Source organism: Nesoenas mayeri (genome assembly GCF_963082525.1).
Source record: "Nesoenas mayeri genome assembly, chromosome: 11".
NCBI lineage: Eukaryota > Metazoa > Chordata > Aves > Columbiformes > Columbidae > Nesoenas > Nesoenas mayeri.
This window is the reverse complement of record NC_137563.1, coordinates 11,218,186-11,234,474: the sequence shown is the minus strand read 5'-3', so window position 1 is coordinate 11,234,474 and position 16,289 is coordinate 11,218,186. Positions and strand designations below refer to the sequence as shown.

General features: G+C 42.4%; 2 protein-coding genes across 4 annotated transcripts in view; one reads left to right on the top strand and one right to left on the bottom strand.

Moving 5' to 3' along the window:
• The first annotated feature begins 23 nt into the window (after positions 1-23).
• On the top strand, positions 24-1,865 carry SNAPC5 (small nuclear RNA activating complex polypeptide 5). Its single transcript, XM_080351247.1, has 3 exons — positions 24-119; positions 706-795; positions 1,305-1,865. Exons 1-3 carry the CDS (start codon positions 30-32, stop codon positions 1,404-1,406), a joined length of 282 nt encoding a protein of 93 aa, XP_080207373.1. The 5' UTR covers positions 24-29; the 3' UTR covers positions 1,407-1,865.
• Positions 1,866-3,943: 2,078 nt separating this feature from the next.
• The window catches only part of MAP2K1 (mitogen-activated protein kinase kinase 1), a 35,715-nt gene continuing 23,369 nt past the window's right edge, over positions 3,944-16,289 (bottom strand). Inside the window, exons 6-12 of one of the 3 annotated variants that reach the window (XM_080351122.1) lie at positions 11,643-11,767; positions 8,940-9,147; positions 8,456-8,520; positions 6,814-6,875; positions 5,745-5,790; positions 4,709-4,852; positions 3,944-4,382 (exon numbers count right to left, since the gene is read on the bottom strand). In XM_080351122.1, the coding sequence (XP_080207248.1) occupies positions 4,739-4,852; positions 5,745-5,790; positions 6,814-6,875; positions 8,456-8,520; positions 8,940-9,147; positions 11,643-11,767 (620 nt within the window). In that variant the 3' untranslated portion in view covers positions 3,944-4,382; positions 4,709-4,738. Of the gene's footprint in view, positions 4,853-5,744; positions 5,791-6,813; positions 6,876-8,455; positions 8,521-8,939; positions 9,148-11,642; positions 11,768-16,289 lie in introns of all 3 variants that reach the window. The other 2 variants (XM_080351121.1, XM_080351123.1) reach the window with 2 other exon arrangements.

Below are 16,289 nucleotides of genomic sequence, written 5' to 3'. Positions count from 1 at the left end.
TTTCCCGCCGGCAGGCCCGCGCGCGGAGGATGCTGAGCCGGCTGCAGGAGCTGCGCAAGGAGGAGGAGACGCTGCTGCGGGTGAAGGCGGCGCTGCACGACCAGCTCCGGCGCCTCAGGGTCAGCGGGGCCGCCGCGACACCGGGGCCGAGGGGGTGAGGGGGGAACGGGCACCCCCGGGCTGGTCCTTTCGCCGTGCGGCCCCGGGACAGCGCGGCCGCGGGCAGCGGCAGGGCCGGCACCGCCACGCACGTCCCTTTGTATTAATATCTCTGATGCTCTTGAGTTGCGACCGAGCGGGAACCGGAGGGGTTTGGGTTGTTTCCTGCGGCCTCCTTGTCTTTTAGTCGTTTGACGGCAGCTGCTTCGCAGACTTATCGCTGAGCTCAGCGCGGCTCTGCAGCCGCGTCCCGGGAAAGGGCTCTGGGGACAGCCGTGTCCCGGGAAAGGGCTCTGCGGACAGCGCTGTCTGCGCGGCTGGGGCAGCTTGAAACGAGTTTTAAAAGCTTTTCTGTTGATTATTCGAAAATAATTAAATTTTAAATATAATAGAGTTTTTTGGGGTTGGACGAGACCTGGAGACCTTCAGGATAAGCAAGTCCAACCATTAACCCAGCACTGGCCCATGTCCCTGAGAAGCTGTGTAAGCCTTTACTAGAGCCCCAGAACAGTGCCTGTGCAGAGCTGTCCTGTTCCCTGCTGGCAGGTGGAGGAGCTGGCCCTGCAGTCCATGATCAGGTCCAGAGAGGGGAACGACACCGTCTCTTCAGCCACCGCCACAGAGGAGACTCGCAAGGTAAGGGACACTCAGGGGACACCTGGTGACGGGATGGCCAGCCCAGTGTCACGGCTGTCACCGCATGGCAGGGAGAGGGGGGCTGTGCTGGTGCCGGTGGCTGTCGGGCTGCCTGTGGGTGGTTTTCATCTGTGGTTCTCGTGGTGACCTTGTTTGTGCTGCTCGTTAACAGAAAAGCTCAGCTCTAAAATCCATCTGGTTTGTGTTTTCAATGATTTTGCCTTTTCCCATCCCAGAAGGCAGCGTGTCCTTTCCAGGGAGGGTGGGAAATACCTGATTTATATTTGCATGGTTTCAAGTTGCCATTTATTAAACACTGTGTCTAATACTCTGAACTATGCCAAGCTGGTTCAGCTGATGGTGGGCGATGGAGGTCCAGACACCACCCAAACTTCTCACTAAACATATGGTCAGCCTGAACTAGTTGAAACAATTTCAATAGTGATTTGAGAAGTATTCGGTATCGCTGGTGGTCTTGATAATTAGCAAGATAAACTCTTTCATTGTAGCAGACTCTGGGGCAGATGGACAACGAGGCTGCCATCAATCAAACGGAATTACACCTGAGTCTTCAAGACCATGAAGAGGAAGAGGAGGAAGAATCTGATTGAGAGAAAAAGACAACAGAGAAGTGTTTTAATACAGACTCAGGAACTTCTTCTTTGTTTATATAAAATTCACCAACTGATTTTCATTTTGCCCTGTATGTGGATATGAAATAGCTCATTTGCAAGACTCGCGGAGTCTGGGGAGGTTCCACTTGAACACGAGTGTCACAAGCTTGGCCCATCTTGACTTAAATGTTAAAAGAAGGAAAATTTGCTGCAGAAATATGTAGCATAATCTGTTGTGCATTTAAAACCTAATGTAGCTTTGTATGTTGTTGGGAGAAGTCATTAACCAAATCAGCCTAATTTAACGTACATTAGAAGCAATAATTCATCTACTGTTATTTCCTGATGCTGAAAAATAAAACCAGGCCAGGGAGGCTGGTTACTGAGCCAGTATTATATTACTAACCTCATTTGCTTAAAGTGGGAATTTTAGGATACACAACAAGAAAAGCTGTGTCCAGGATGGTGTCTTTCGGCTGCCGTGTTCTCCATTGCACAGACCTGTCAATGTGCCGGGACACTGGAGTTTTGCACCAGGACAATCAGGTTCTGCAGCATGAACCTAATCCTGAGTGCAGGGCCTTTTATTTGTCCACAAATTGTATGGTAAGAATTGGTCTGTGTTACTTGTAAAAAGGAATTGATATTTTTAAATTAGCGTTATTAACTTCATAGATCAATGCAAGTCCACCTTCTGCTTTCAAGTGACCTTCAAGGAGGGGGATGAGTTCAGTAAGGTAGTTATAAACCAGAAAGTGATGGAAGTCCCCTCCGCAATGTTATTAATGGTGCAGTAATGAGCTGGTGCTGCTGTAACCAAGGGCCAACACCTTCTTTCTCCTCCTGGAGTGCAGACACCATGCGCTGCACTGGTTATTTTATCTAAAGACTTGTTTTAAAGGACAGAAAACCAAACTCTGTTAAGCTGATTAAAAACAAACGGTAAAAGTAATATTCAAACTGAGCCACTTTCTTACCAGGAAAATTGTTGTATCCAGGGTTTTTGGTTGCACAAAAAGTATCTAATGGTGCTGTCGCTGCCTCTGGCATCAATCAGAGAAAATGGAATAAAGACTCTTGTGGAGTTTTGCTTTCAAGAGCAGGAAAGGAACTTGGAAAAGTGTCCAGGGTGTGGTCAGAACAAACAGTTCAACCTCCCACACCTTCCTGCCACTGTTTGAGGAGAGATTGGTTATGTGGTTTGTAGCAATAGAAACTGCATTTTTGAATGTAAATGCAGCTTTCTCTTCTACTAAAGACTAAATGGTTTTTGAGAAACCTGATGTCTTAATGAAGGGGCTTAGAACATGAGTGCAGAAGATTTAGCAAAGCTTTTCCCAGCCTGACAGGTAAAAGAAAGTCCAAAAAGTTTGAGCTGAAAATGTTCAGATAATTGTGTGAGTACATGTGGGCAGGCTGGTGCTGGGAGGAGCTCCAGCCTCCCCTTCCTCTGCGTACTCCAGCTCCAGGGTCATTTTGACTGTTGAAAAAGGTGATTTGTCCCCAGCATGGTCTGGAGTAGTTTTCATGGATCAACTTCCTGCTGCCTTCTGCAAATGAGTCCCTTGCTTGCTTTTGGATTAGAATGGACCAGTTCACTTGTATTTTGTAATAAAGTACTTTTCCTGGTGGCTTAATACACGTAACTCTGCTTGCAGTGTTCACTTCTTGCTGTCTGTGGAGCAAACAAGGAAAATGAGATTTAAATCTCTCAAAACTTGCTGTTCATGTACTGCATGTTTATTTTACCAAATAGCAGAAAGTACTAGTGTAGTTTTTCTGTGTCTAAGTGTGTATAATTCAGATACAAAGCTCAGGACAGGTTTGTAATTAAACGTTGCACAGGCTTGTCACACAGCTGGTCCCGTTCAGTGAGCACACGCTGGGGGAGGCCCTGGATGTGTCAGTGACTCATTTCCTGCTGCTGATGGGTTGAGGCTCTTCCGTCCCTCTCTGATACTTGATACAGTTGGCCAAGTGCACGTTCATGACCAGACTGAGTGGGATTCCTTTTGGGAAAGAACTTCAGCTATTTCTGTGTCTGAAACATCCTTTCGAGGAGCTGAACTTCTTACAGCGCTGCTGAGAGCAGGATGTTGGGCTGAGGAGATGTAGCTGTACCCACCTCACCCTGTTCTGTTTCTGAAGAAAAATAAGCTGAAGAAATCAGTGTAGTCCTATCATTGGATCATTCCTGGATCACCTGGTCCTGGGGTTTGTGCCACAGTGGTGGTTTGGCCTGGGAAAACACCCATCACATCCACCCAGGGGTTACAGCACCTGGTGTGAGCACAACAGACAAGAACTGCAACCACACTTCCCTCAGACATTGCACAGAAACCTGGGCAGCAGGATAACCCCACACTGTGATGGCAACCAACTCGAGCCCTGTGTCACACTGTCATTTTACATACACAACATACCTCTTGGAACTAAGAGTGCTGCATGGTTGTGTGGAAAAATATATAGAAAAAAAGAGTGTAATGCAGCGATGGTTAAGTTTTTGAGTTTAAAAAAAAACAATCTTCAAGAAGTTACTTGATAATATATTTATTAAGAGAATCCATTGCTAAACATCTCAGAGAATAAAACAATAGAGAATCTTCATACACTTTAGACATTAACACAGTTGTCATGAATCTTTAGGTTAAAAGAAAGCAAACTGCCGGGATCATGGTCTTGATTCTGTAGGACACTTCCAAGAACTACTTTTAAAAATCAATTAGAAAGACATACATCACTAAATCCAAGTATGATATGTTTTAAAAATAAATATAGAAATATGAACAAGTCTACAATTAGAATATTGCCCTGTACATTCCAAGAAATGCAGAGCTCTTGCCTTCTTCACCTGGAAAGAGAGATCTCTAAACAACAGCAAGATCGGCACCGCTAGGCCTGACTTTCAGATACGGTTTGGCAGCAGCAAAAGCACGTTGGGCAGATCCAGTCTGGGAGCGTCCCCACCCCTCGCTGCGTGGGAGATCAGGTAAGCGTGATCGGAGTACCAACAGTTTACAAAGAATCTCAAGAAAGTTCAAACAAGCTGGGGGGAAACACCCCCAGGGCTGTTTTCATTAAGAAAGAATATCCATAATCACTTAAAATCAGCAAGCACTGGAACTTAAACATCTTACATTTTGGTCAGTTAAAGAACGTAATCCAATACAATACCAATTAGTTTATGACAAAATTTAAAACCATTTGGCACATGCTATAAAGACATTCTTCCTTAAGGGGTGAAACACATGTTTGAACAGGTACAAGCTGAGGAAACAGGACCAAAATAGCATTGTTACCAGATGCGCAGGACAGGGTTTGCTCTCCCCTCAGACCCCAGCGGCGTGCGTCGGTGTGCTCGGTTGGTTAAGGCCGATGGTCGAACAGAGCCACCCCGCAAAATCCACCTCCTCCGCTTCAGATCTCTTAATGAAAGCGTGAATCTGAGCACAAGAGAAAGAATATTATTATCCCAGCGCTCAACCCATGAAATAATGATTTTGAATAACACGAACTACCATAAATGCAGTTTTATTTTCAGTATTCAAGGTAGCTAGAAAATTTGGCAAGCCATGTGGAGTGACCAGGAGAGCTTTGCTGCAGGATGACGGAAATAACCAGCAGATGAAATGTAGACATCGCAAAGTATTCCAGAGGAATGCTGCCTACACAGCACCTACCGCGGAACGCTTACACCTCGGGATGGGATAAGGATGTGACTCAGCCACTGGAGATAATACTCTGGAAAATATCTGCCTGTGTACAGAAAGGCTTTTTGTAACAGCAAGAGCCTGATGGCATTTTGCACCCTGAAGGCCTAACGTTATACTTAAGACTGTTAAAAGATCCACTGAAATTGGTAAGGTCATTTCATGCAGAAAAAAACTCCCCACAACTTGGGATTTGTTTCTATTGAGTAGTTCTACAGGTTTTACAAGGCAAAACTGACTTAAAAAAAAAAAAAAGGCAAATTTTGTGTTTCACAAAAGATAAAAGTATATTTAACTGGTCCATAAGGTATGTGCAATTTTATTCTTTTGGTGATAATAAAGTATATAGATGATTAATAAACCATAGAAAGAGAGATCTCTTTGGCTAATTAATTTAATAGCATTAGGTCATATACTTATTGTAATTATCAAGTGGCAGACTCCAAAAACCACCAGCATTCTTCTCCTTGACAGTCCCTGTCCCAGCAGCCCCTCCTCAACCTGAGCTGCTTCTGTCAAGGGCCATGAACTGCACCCTAGGCCATGTGCTCTGATCTTGGGTCAGCTGAGGGACCCAACCTGCACAGAAAAGTGCTCTTAGTTCAAGTTAAGAACTTCCACTTACCATCAGCTGCTTCAAATCAGCTCTCTCAGCAGGGTTTTTAATTAAACTAGGAAAACAGAAAGCATTACACAAGTTACACACTATTATCTTTTAAAATAAAGATCAAGTGACATCAATGTTGGTCGACTGCTTTGGTCCAAAGAAGATGCCACTCCAGATAAGAGCATTGGGTAATGAAGCGCCTCTCAAACACAGATCTGGGTCTGAGAACAATTCCCTTCTGTAGGTCTCACAGCTCGGGTTTTAGGTATGAAATCCTGAGTTGTCTGACTGGGTTCAGTGGGGGCAGGAGTGAGTGTCTATAACCAAACTGGAGAAATCAAATTCTCATTTAAAAAAACAACCTCAACAATGTGAACCACTTTATCTCTCAAGTTTCTTTCACCCAAGTATTTTCACGCTCAGTATCAAGCACACTGATTGCGCTACTGTTCTTCCTTTTGGAAACAGTAAATACACCTACACAGCTTTTAATAAACAAACTAACTATCTAAACTGGAATGAACTGCCTCCTTTGGCACTAAATACGCTGGTTCAGTGCAGGTGTCACTGAAGTGCAATTGGAAAAGGAAATACATGAGAGAACAACCGCTGGGATAAAGCTGTTATTTCAGTGAAGCACTGGGAAAGAAAAAAGCATCTGGAGCCTGCAAAGACTTCGGCATCAGATGGAATGGTCAGTGCAGAATGCTGGAAAGGTTACTCCGAAAAGTGAGGGTCCTCCTTTACAAAGGTCTGTGTGATCGGAGCCCCCACATACTGTGGCATCTTCAACGCTGAGGAAGCACTAATCGCTAATTTAAGTTGCACCCAGCAGCAGAGATTGTATCTGAAAGGGGAACATCTCTCAGCTCTGGGGTTCTCTTGGGATGCACATGTTGTCATCTGGTGTCTGTAAAATGAGCTTTAGGCACATTAACAGTCAGAGAAATAGAATTATGCTGCTTGAAATTATATTTGCTATGGCCTACAAGTAGGGACTCTGATTACCAAGTTACTGATACAGCAAGACAGCTGGGCTGATCCCAAATGTGCCCCTCTGCAACCTAGCCACAGAGAAAATACTCACCATTTGTTAACAAAATCTTGAAATTCAGAACCAAAAACACCATTGGGCAGTTTTGGAGGTGGCTATAAATAAATAAAGAGAAAAATAAGCAGTCATTCAGCATAACTAATACATGATTATGCAAAATCTACCAACCGCATGTCCTCTATCTGGGTAAAGCTGAGAACCCCCAGCACTGCCCAGGGCTCCTTCCAAAGCTGAGCTCTGAAACAAATGCCAGGCAGCCTTCAGCTTCCATCCACATCGATAAAGGATGTGCTGTCCTGTGTTTCATAAAAGTAAAGATGCTCAGCTTATCACTCACTAATTTTTGTTATTGCCCTCACAGCTGCTGGTTTTTAGGTGTTTCAATCATAAATCAGACCAGAGTTTCTGTGGTGTGGGGTGGTTTTTGTTGGGTTGGTTTCTTTCTTTTCTTTTCTTCTTCTATACACACACCTGAATGGGGTTCTCACAGCCTTGAGTTGTCATTAACGAGGGCTCAGCACAGCTGGCAGTAATTATCACAGTTATTCTCCTCACTACTAATCTCCACTTTGGGGAAGAGAATATGCCCTGCACATCACTAGTTCCATAATCCTTTTGTTCTAAATACTCTGTCCCAGGGAATAAGTTTGTTCAGGTTCTGAACTCAAAAATAATTCCAATAAAGACAGAAGAGGTACCATATAAAACCTGTATACTATTGTCTTGTTCTCCATGCCGCCTGCTATGGGATGCGAGTTAAGTTTTCATTCTTACACCACAGGTCCTGTGAGCACTTAACCCTGTACACACGTCACCCAAGTGTGCATTCAGTTACTCCCTGGTGTAACTTTGTTGGATGTAGCAGCTGCCACTGATTGCTTGTGCTGCAGAGGGGGCAGCAGATAATTCACCAAATTCTCAACTAGTGCAGCTTTTTAGCTCAAATCAATCCCCCTCAGGGATGCTACAGGAGCAGGACCACAGCATCTTAAATAACCCAACACTAACTCTATTCAAAGTTAGTGCTGTCACATTAAAGTGTTACATAATATGGAAAATAGGTTTAATGTGAGAGGAGAATTGTGCATGCAGATGAGGAACAGAAGCAATTTATCAGTACACGTACAGTAGCATAAGCAATGCTCATCTTTGCAGGGCCCTAGGCACCAACTGTGCTTTTTAAATACATGTGTCAGACACTTTTTATAAGTCATTCACCTGGAACAATTATGTTATCCAGCTGTTACAAATTATAGCAAACATGAGCATGCTTTTTTTTTTTGAAGGGCACAAGCAGTGGAGTCACAGGAGTTTCAGTAGCACTTGTGAAAATCATGGAAACAGATTATCAATTCTAAAATACAAATCTCTTTTAAAAAATAGTTTTATATGTGCTTGACCATACTGTTTGCTATTAACTGTCCTAACAGGTTACATGATGCAGGCTGGAAAACACATAAACCTACTTAAATAATGCAGAGAATTGAACTAGAATTTTCCTGGGAATAATTTAAAATCAAGCTAACACACATATCAGAAAGACGGGTCTCTCACACTGCAGCAATAACAGATCAGAAGCCCTGGCTTATCCTAACACTAATCCCACATGCCCTCAAATTCTGGAATGCTTTAAAAATTTACAATTGTATTAGTACAAGTGCAAGCAGTCGATTACCTCATTGACGATGTAATCAAGAAGTTCAAAGATGGCCATAGGGGGTCTGCTGTCTGGTCCGTAGGCTAAGAATAAATCGCAGAAGTGGAAAAACAGAGTGTTAACACTCCTTCTGTGGCGGGAGGGGGTTACGAAGCTAAGTCATGCACACTACTCTTACATCTCATCTAGTGGATTTACAGGAAAAAAAAAAGTGGAAGAGCAACAGGGTAATACTTGCACACAAGGAGACATTGTTTTCAGGTCTGACCCAAGCCATTAACTTCACTGGGATCTTAGTGGTGCTCAGTTATTACCAAAAGCATCTCTGGTCTGTGATTCTCAGGTACCTCCTCACACTGAGACCGAGCCACGTGCCCAAACACAATCCTGGTATTTTTTCAAGTTCAGAGCCACACTATGCAGACCAGTATCGGATAAGGAAAACCTTTAAGCTCATGGAGAAGAGCATCAGAGAAGAATTTAACGGGTTGTTGTAACTTACAGCTCACTGGCCGCCCAGGTGTCCTTTGCCTGGGCGAGGTCTCTGTGACCGGAGAATCCCCCTCGACTGGGCAGCCAAACATCAACTCGAGCTCCTTGGAGTCAGGAGGAGGAATCGGGTACCTGCCAATGGCCATTTCCACCAGGGACAGCCCCATACTCCAAATATCCGATTGCACTGAATAATGAGTTCCCTGTAGTCTTTCCGGCTACACGTACAAAAACAAAAAATAGGGAGGAAAGACAGCATTGTAACAAGAAAGAAAAATATTGTGTTCTGCAATAGCCTGGATAAAAATGATGGATGAAACCCCAACTTATTAGTATGACACCTTCCAATGAGTGACTTACTGATCTTCTTCTTTAATAAACTCATCTGGAGTTCCAGAAGTTCCACAAACATTCCATAACATCACTGCAAATAACTTTGAGACTTTTTAAAAATGATGCTATTTGTGTTGCTGTTTTATTTCTTCAGCATCATATCTAAGTGCTACAACTATTAATGATGATGGGATAATTAAAGAGCAAGAAAGCTAAACTAGTATGGGCATCTAAAGATTCACCTGGGTCCCTGAGAGGCTGTTCTTGGTTTGCTGCTTTAGGAAGGAGAGGAAAGGTAATTTTATTGATTCTACATGGGTCCAAAAGTGCCCTGAGGCTACAGAAATAATCCTGTGGTCTGCGACACTTCTCAGCTGACACCATTCTGACCGCTCCCTGTAGCGGAAACACTTCTATGCAAGGACTGTTACATACGTGCATGTGGCAGATTTAGATCGATATTCAATTTCTAAATAAACTGTTCAGCTCTATAATCCACTGAAATGATAATAATATAATTCAATTGATATGTTATGTTTAAGTATTATGCAGGGCACAGACCTTGCCTGGAGATACAATGACTGAAACAGATATATATTTATACACAAGATAGGAAGATAGACTTACGCTGCCAGCTTAATCACTCACACATTATGGCCTGACAAACAAAAATACAATAGGCTTAAATTTTTCTTAGAAAAACAAAACTGGAAAGCACAGGCTAATGTAAATATTACAAAAATGTGCGCAGGTAAGGCAAACTCTGCTAAAAATATATTTTGTATTGTCTTTAGGAGACTCAAACAGTGGCCAGATATTTAGGGTGGAATTCTTCGGTCAGTTGAATCATGATTAAAATCTGTTGGATATTCCAGTTCCATTGCTCCAAAGATCCTCAGTTTTCACCAGCGTACCCATCTGCTGTTTCTGCCTGAAGAGCTACAACATAAAATTAGTCCTTAACTAATTCTTTTTGCTTAGTTTTTCCACTTGCTTTATCACTGTCATGTTGAGTGCTGAATATGGTTTCTTTAATTTCAATAAAATATCAATCTGGATAATCCTTGGATCCATTTTTATTAAGACTTCTTAAATAAAATGCTCAATTTGCTTTTTTCTTCTCTTTTAAAAAACAAGCTCATATTTTACCAGAGTGGTGCACATTCCTGCCTGACTATATGCATATTTTGGAAAAAATATATACGTAATTTGAAACATTATCATAGATTGTAAGAATGCAGTATGACTGTAAAGCCTCTTCCCTCTGCGATAATGGGTGATAGATCTATTAAATTAGTTTTTAACATTTACTGAAATTATATTTGAGCTTTCTCCAGTGTCCCACCTCAGCTGATGACAGGAAGCAAAGCTAAATCTCAGTCTGTTAAAACAATAAATCAAATAAAACTGGAAGCGGATGGCACTTTGCTCTCATTCCTTCTATTTGAAGGAAAAGGATGAGCCAATAGTATGTCAAGGGCTCAGAAGAGATAGAGCTGCGATTTTTTTTTTTGCTAATTAGCAACGGCCTCTTGATGTATGTGGGAACACAAGCCACAGTTTTATTTCAAGTATGTTACCAACATTAAGTGAAAAAAAAAAAAATAACACTGCCTTTGATGTTGAAATGCAGGTCGCATGCTGAGCCGAAGCAGCATTATTACACTTTTCTCCTTTAAGTTTAAGCCCACACAGTTTCAGTCCTACAGCAGGATCTCTTAGCGCTCTGACTGTAGGAGTTAATTGCCTGTATGCGGAACGAGGTGAGTACATGAGAATAAGAGCCCTGTTATTTCCATTAGCTGTGACTTTTGCATAATGCAAAGAGCTCATGTGAAGTGCAAGTTTCAAGGTATTCCTCACTCAGAGGAATAAAGAACACCCTGTCACTAGTCTGGGCTTAGCTGCCACGACCTTGCCCGCACCAGCCGCTCGTGCTTTCTCTGGCTGCTGCAGCCGTGGTGGGTTCTCGGGAGCGACACGATCACGAGTGATGCAGCCGCTCACCTGAGTGACTGCAGCAAAATGCTGGAGTGGAAAGAGAACCACACTTACTACGGAAAACAGACTATAAATACCAGGCTTTTCTGGAGACCCACATATACAAAATTCAAATGCATTAACAGCCAGGATTCTGTAATGTAGATGCAATTGCATCTCTTTTGTAGCGTTATAAAATATTCCAAGTTGCTTGGCTTTTCTTGCAAGAGTTCTTCCCCCCAACACACGATCTGATACTGGAATATTCCTGGAATGCAGGAAGCACAGAACTATGAACAGCAGTGGAAACAGCAATAGTTGGTTTCTTATTTGGTTACTGGAATTGTGATGACTTTCCCATAAAGTACAGTAAACTCTAAACTATAAAATCTGTACTTACAGACATGTAGGAGCGTGTGCCAACAAATGAGTTTGCCATAGAATCTATCAGTTGTCCACTGACACCAAAATCACACAGCTTGATTTCACCTCTGGAGTTTACCAAAATGTTAGATGGTTTAACATCTGGAAAAAAGTGAATTAGTTATTTATATTTATAATAGATAAAATGAGAGAATTGGCAATGAAACCAACATGAAAGGTCAGAGTTAGTGGGAGTCTCCTTTTGTTTTTCTTCTAACTAAGACATAATTCAGCCTCTTCTCTGGGAACACTCAGAGATCTGGTTCCCCATCCAGGCACATTTCACAGTCACTCTATTTAAATACAGAGAAATGAAAATAATTTTTTTTTAATTAGAAGTGCAAAAAAGTTGTTAGTTTCAAGATTCAGTTTCACCCTGTTTCCTGGCCTTCAAATATTAAGTTTGGGTATCTACATCCTCCTTGCAATGACTAACAATTGAGATCAAATTGAAAGTGTATATCAGCATATCTCCTCTTTAATGTTCGTTTGCCCAGAAATAATCAATAACGAGTCCCTACATATTTCTTTTACAAAGCTTAATGAACTACGGCAGCCACACCGTCATCGTAATCTGGCCTTTGCATGTACACAACCAGAAATCATCCTATAGCAAAACAGTTCTCAAACATGTTCTCGCTCTTCTGGGTTTTGTTCGGGTTTTATTTTGTTTTTTGGAGGGGGGTGGCCCTTTTGTTGGTTGGTTGCTGAGTTTAAGAGTTCTGAAAAAATAATTCTGCTATTGACATGCTGCATTTAAAATACTTGGAGATTGTTTACCTGTGATAGAACCCCCTTATGATTTTGTATTCATCACTTTTTCTAAATGGAAATTTAATAAGGGTCACTGGTAGCTAAGCAACTAATAACAGCTATTTGAGAATGCAAAGGTACAGAGAACAATTGTTTAGCATTTCTTTTACAGCTGTAAGACTTTTTTTTAATGTATCTTGTGGCTTAGCTGGTCATTACTAACGCATTATCGAGACAAGTAACGACAACTCACAGCTGCAAAGTAATGCTACAGAACAAAGGGGACTGTAAAATGGTTCTGAGGAAAGAGATCAGCCTGTCAGAATTTCACTTTAGACTCTGCTATTCAAAAGCACATCCAGCAGTCTAGAGTCTGTAGCATATTTTCATTTGCTTTTCACTTTTAAACACCGATAATTCCAGGTAGTTTCCATTTCAGTGACTGTGGAACTGATCTTAGTTCGTGATGTCAAGAGGATGTCACTGGAAAGATGATACTGATGTGATTCTTCCCCACTGGAAAGAGATCCCCATGCAGGTAACACCCCACTGAAAAACATTCATGGAGACTGGAAATGAAGACAAAACTCCATTTTAGCTCTTTCTCCCCCCAACCCCCTTTTAAAGAAGAAAACAAAGCTTGAGTGAAATTTTCTACTTCTGGAAATTGTGGCTGCATTTTCTGGTTCCTGACATCACCGTATTAGGAAACTGAAGCTCTCCAGGCACACTGGAAATCGTGTTTTGTGATGATTTGTGCCTACATAAGTTCTTCCAGGCTCAGCTGCAGGACAGCAAGTCTACAGCTTGTCCAGCCCCAAAAACCCACCCAGAGATCAAGAGGAACCGCCCTCTGGGCCTGGGGACATCATCCTCCTCCCACAGAGAAAATCCCGGCTGCTTTCCCAGGTAGAGTCTTCCTCCTTATGGAGGGGGAAGAATATGGGCAGGTATTTTGTAGGTAGCACTTTGAATTTTCCACCCCTAGGAAAGTAACTGGCTTATAAACATTGGTCTCCTCAATAGATTCTCCTCCTATAAGAGCAGCAGAGGTTCTGGGCAGTTTGTGGAGCTGTTTACCAGGAGGAAAGAGAACGCTGCACACTGGTTAACTGAGCTGAGCTTCAGTACAGTGAGATTTCAGAGGCCTCCTGGGCAGACAGCTGAACCTTCTGCAAGTTCTGCCTCCTTTGTGTGAGTTTCAACTACTTGTAGAGAGCTCACCACAAGTACACTTCACAATTAAAAGGAACAGGAGCTTGACCTTTCAGTTTAAAATTCCAGCAGGGAAAACCAAAACCAAACCAACTAAACAAACAAACAAAATCAGAGAACAAGCAGATGGTGCAGTGAGTCAGGCAGCAGAGATCACAGATTCCCAGCTACACAGGAATCTGCACCTAAAGTCTGTGTAAAAATGCAAGGTGGAAAAAACAATGTTTGCAAAATATGCTGGAAGGACTGCAGAGCCTAAACGAATTACAGGTATGGCCTCTGGATTGGTACTGCTTATCTGTGCACATCTAGTAGTTCAACTCAGAACAAAGACATAAATCCTCGCTTATCTCTACAGCTCATGAATACTTCATGTTCATAATTAAATGGCAAAAACCAACATTGTCAATCTGTTCACTGACAGTGGAATGCTATTCTCTTCATAAGCATCTTCCATGCTCTAGAATCCACCTGGTCTCTCAAAGACTTTGCTTGTATCTTCAGTGTTTCTGTAGCTGATAATCCCACACTTTATCTTTCTTACAATAACACAGCAAATCATTGCTCCTCGCTGGAGATTTATATAAAATTTGCCTTTCCCTGAGCATTCTCATTTTCCTCGCAAGGCACCCAGTGTGATCGGAGCACGATGTTTGGAAAGCTGCTTTCTGCCCCTCTAAATGTAGCACACTACACTATTTTAACTCCAGCGTGCCCAAGCACTTCAGCAGTTTCTCTGGAAACTAGAGATTTGTGTTGCCAAACGGCACAGGAACACCAAGGCATCCTTCAAAATACGCGCACTAACTTGCAAGGGACAGACAAATCTAGGGAGGAAGACCAAGTGTGCTACATCCGTAAAGTATTTCAGTTTTAAAGAAAATGAAAGGACATTTCACGTGTCATCCCAGACAACACCGAAACAGAGCTGTGCTATTCTAGAGAAGTCTTCAGCCAGCTCAGAGGCACAGATACATGACACTGAGAAAGGAGCTAGTTAATAAAAAGAAGTTTCCAGGACTTACAGGATGCCTTGTAATCTCTGTAAGAGCTGGGCCTCCTCTGCCCCAGCTCTGCTCTCTGAAACCAAGGTGGCCCTGGACATTATCACAACACCGTAAGGCAAGAATTTCTTCTGCGTGGAGGTTACCGAGTTGCCAGAGATTTGAGAACGTATTTGTCTTGCAGCACATTATTGGCACCTTCAAATTCTGATTTCCTGAGGTAGGATCTCATGAGAAGACTCCAGGAACCAACACCAGAACAGACCATTGAGGGCATCCCTGCTCTGTGGTACCTCCTGCCCTGGAGCTGCTGGGTGCAACTGCAGCTCAGGCACCTCACAAAGCATTTTCTATGCAAGAGGAGACTTACAGAGTGAATTGCACTCCAGATCATGCTCAAAAATACGTAAAATTATGTTCTGATTAACTAACTTATTCATCCAGAGACAAAATACAGCAAAAAAAAAAAAAGTTTGTGCATCTTAATAGCCTGTAGCAATACACTTTGTAATTAGTTACAGGACATTTCTTTCACTGTCATTTAGTGCCTTCTGGTAATAACCACAGAGGTAAATAGTGCCATAAAAGTTGCATTTTCTGTAACATTCCCTGTTACAAATATCTTTATTTAAGCAAATAGGAAATAATACTGCAAATATCTACCATGGTCACACTCCTTGCCCCTTTCTTTTCTGGGCCTGCTTTGTACCCCACCAGTTTGTCTTTCCAAAGTTTTGCAATTTCTATCATGCCTTTTCAGAGAGGAACAAAACAAAGCGTGGTGGCCCAGATGAGCTAACGGTCTATAAAAAGACTGTATTTACCATTCCTTCCTTAATAAGCCCTTGTGACTTCTTCCTTGAGCTGCCTGTAACGATGAGTGAATACTTTTCCCCAGAGGTCACAGTTTATCCAGGACAGATCTGTGTGCAGAAGCAGCTTAAGCTGAACCTCGTGTAGAGGAGCCACCATATTCCTTTTCTTTTTTCCCCCTAGTCATTTATGTTGTTACTTCTTGATCAATCCAACTGAATGCAGCACTGACCAGTTTTGTTTATTTATTTGTCATTCCTTTCTTTCAGGTCAGCATTATCATTGGTCTAACAGAGTCTCTCACACTTAGAATGCTGCACGCTGCTGACCATTACGGAAAAATTAACATCTTATAGAATCCTTACCATCCAAGACACTTCTGTGAATTTTTGCCCTATGGTGATGTTTTACATCCTTGTTTTACTGCCCCGCATTAACGCTGAAATCTCAGTTGTACTAGCCACCCTCAGGTGCCATCAACCTGCACCATCACGGACCTTCAACCGCTCTCAAAGCGAGCACTCAACCTCTTATCTTCAAAATAGCACTTGGAGGTTGCACAGCCCAAGAACAACAGGTCATCTTAACCTGTTCTGTATGCATTTAGTCCACTGAGCAGTTCATCAGAACACTAAACGCCAGACATCACCTGAAGCTCCTGACAACTCCATTTAAACTGATTTTTCTTTCCCAGATTTATACGCAGTGCAACAAAAACAGTGATATATGAACACTCAATTTATAAAATCTACATTCATGTGCGAGACTAGTCAAGATAACAAAACAAAGCTGGATGCCTATGAGATTCAACAGAGGGATCCCATACACAGATTCCTCTC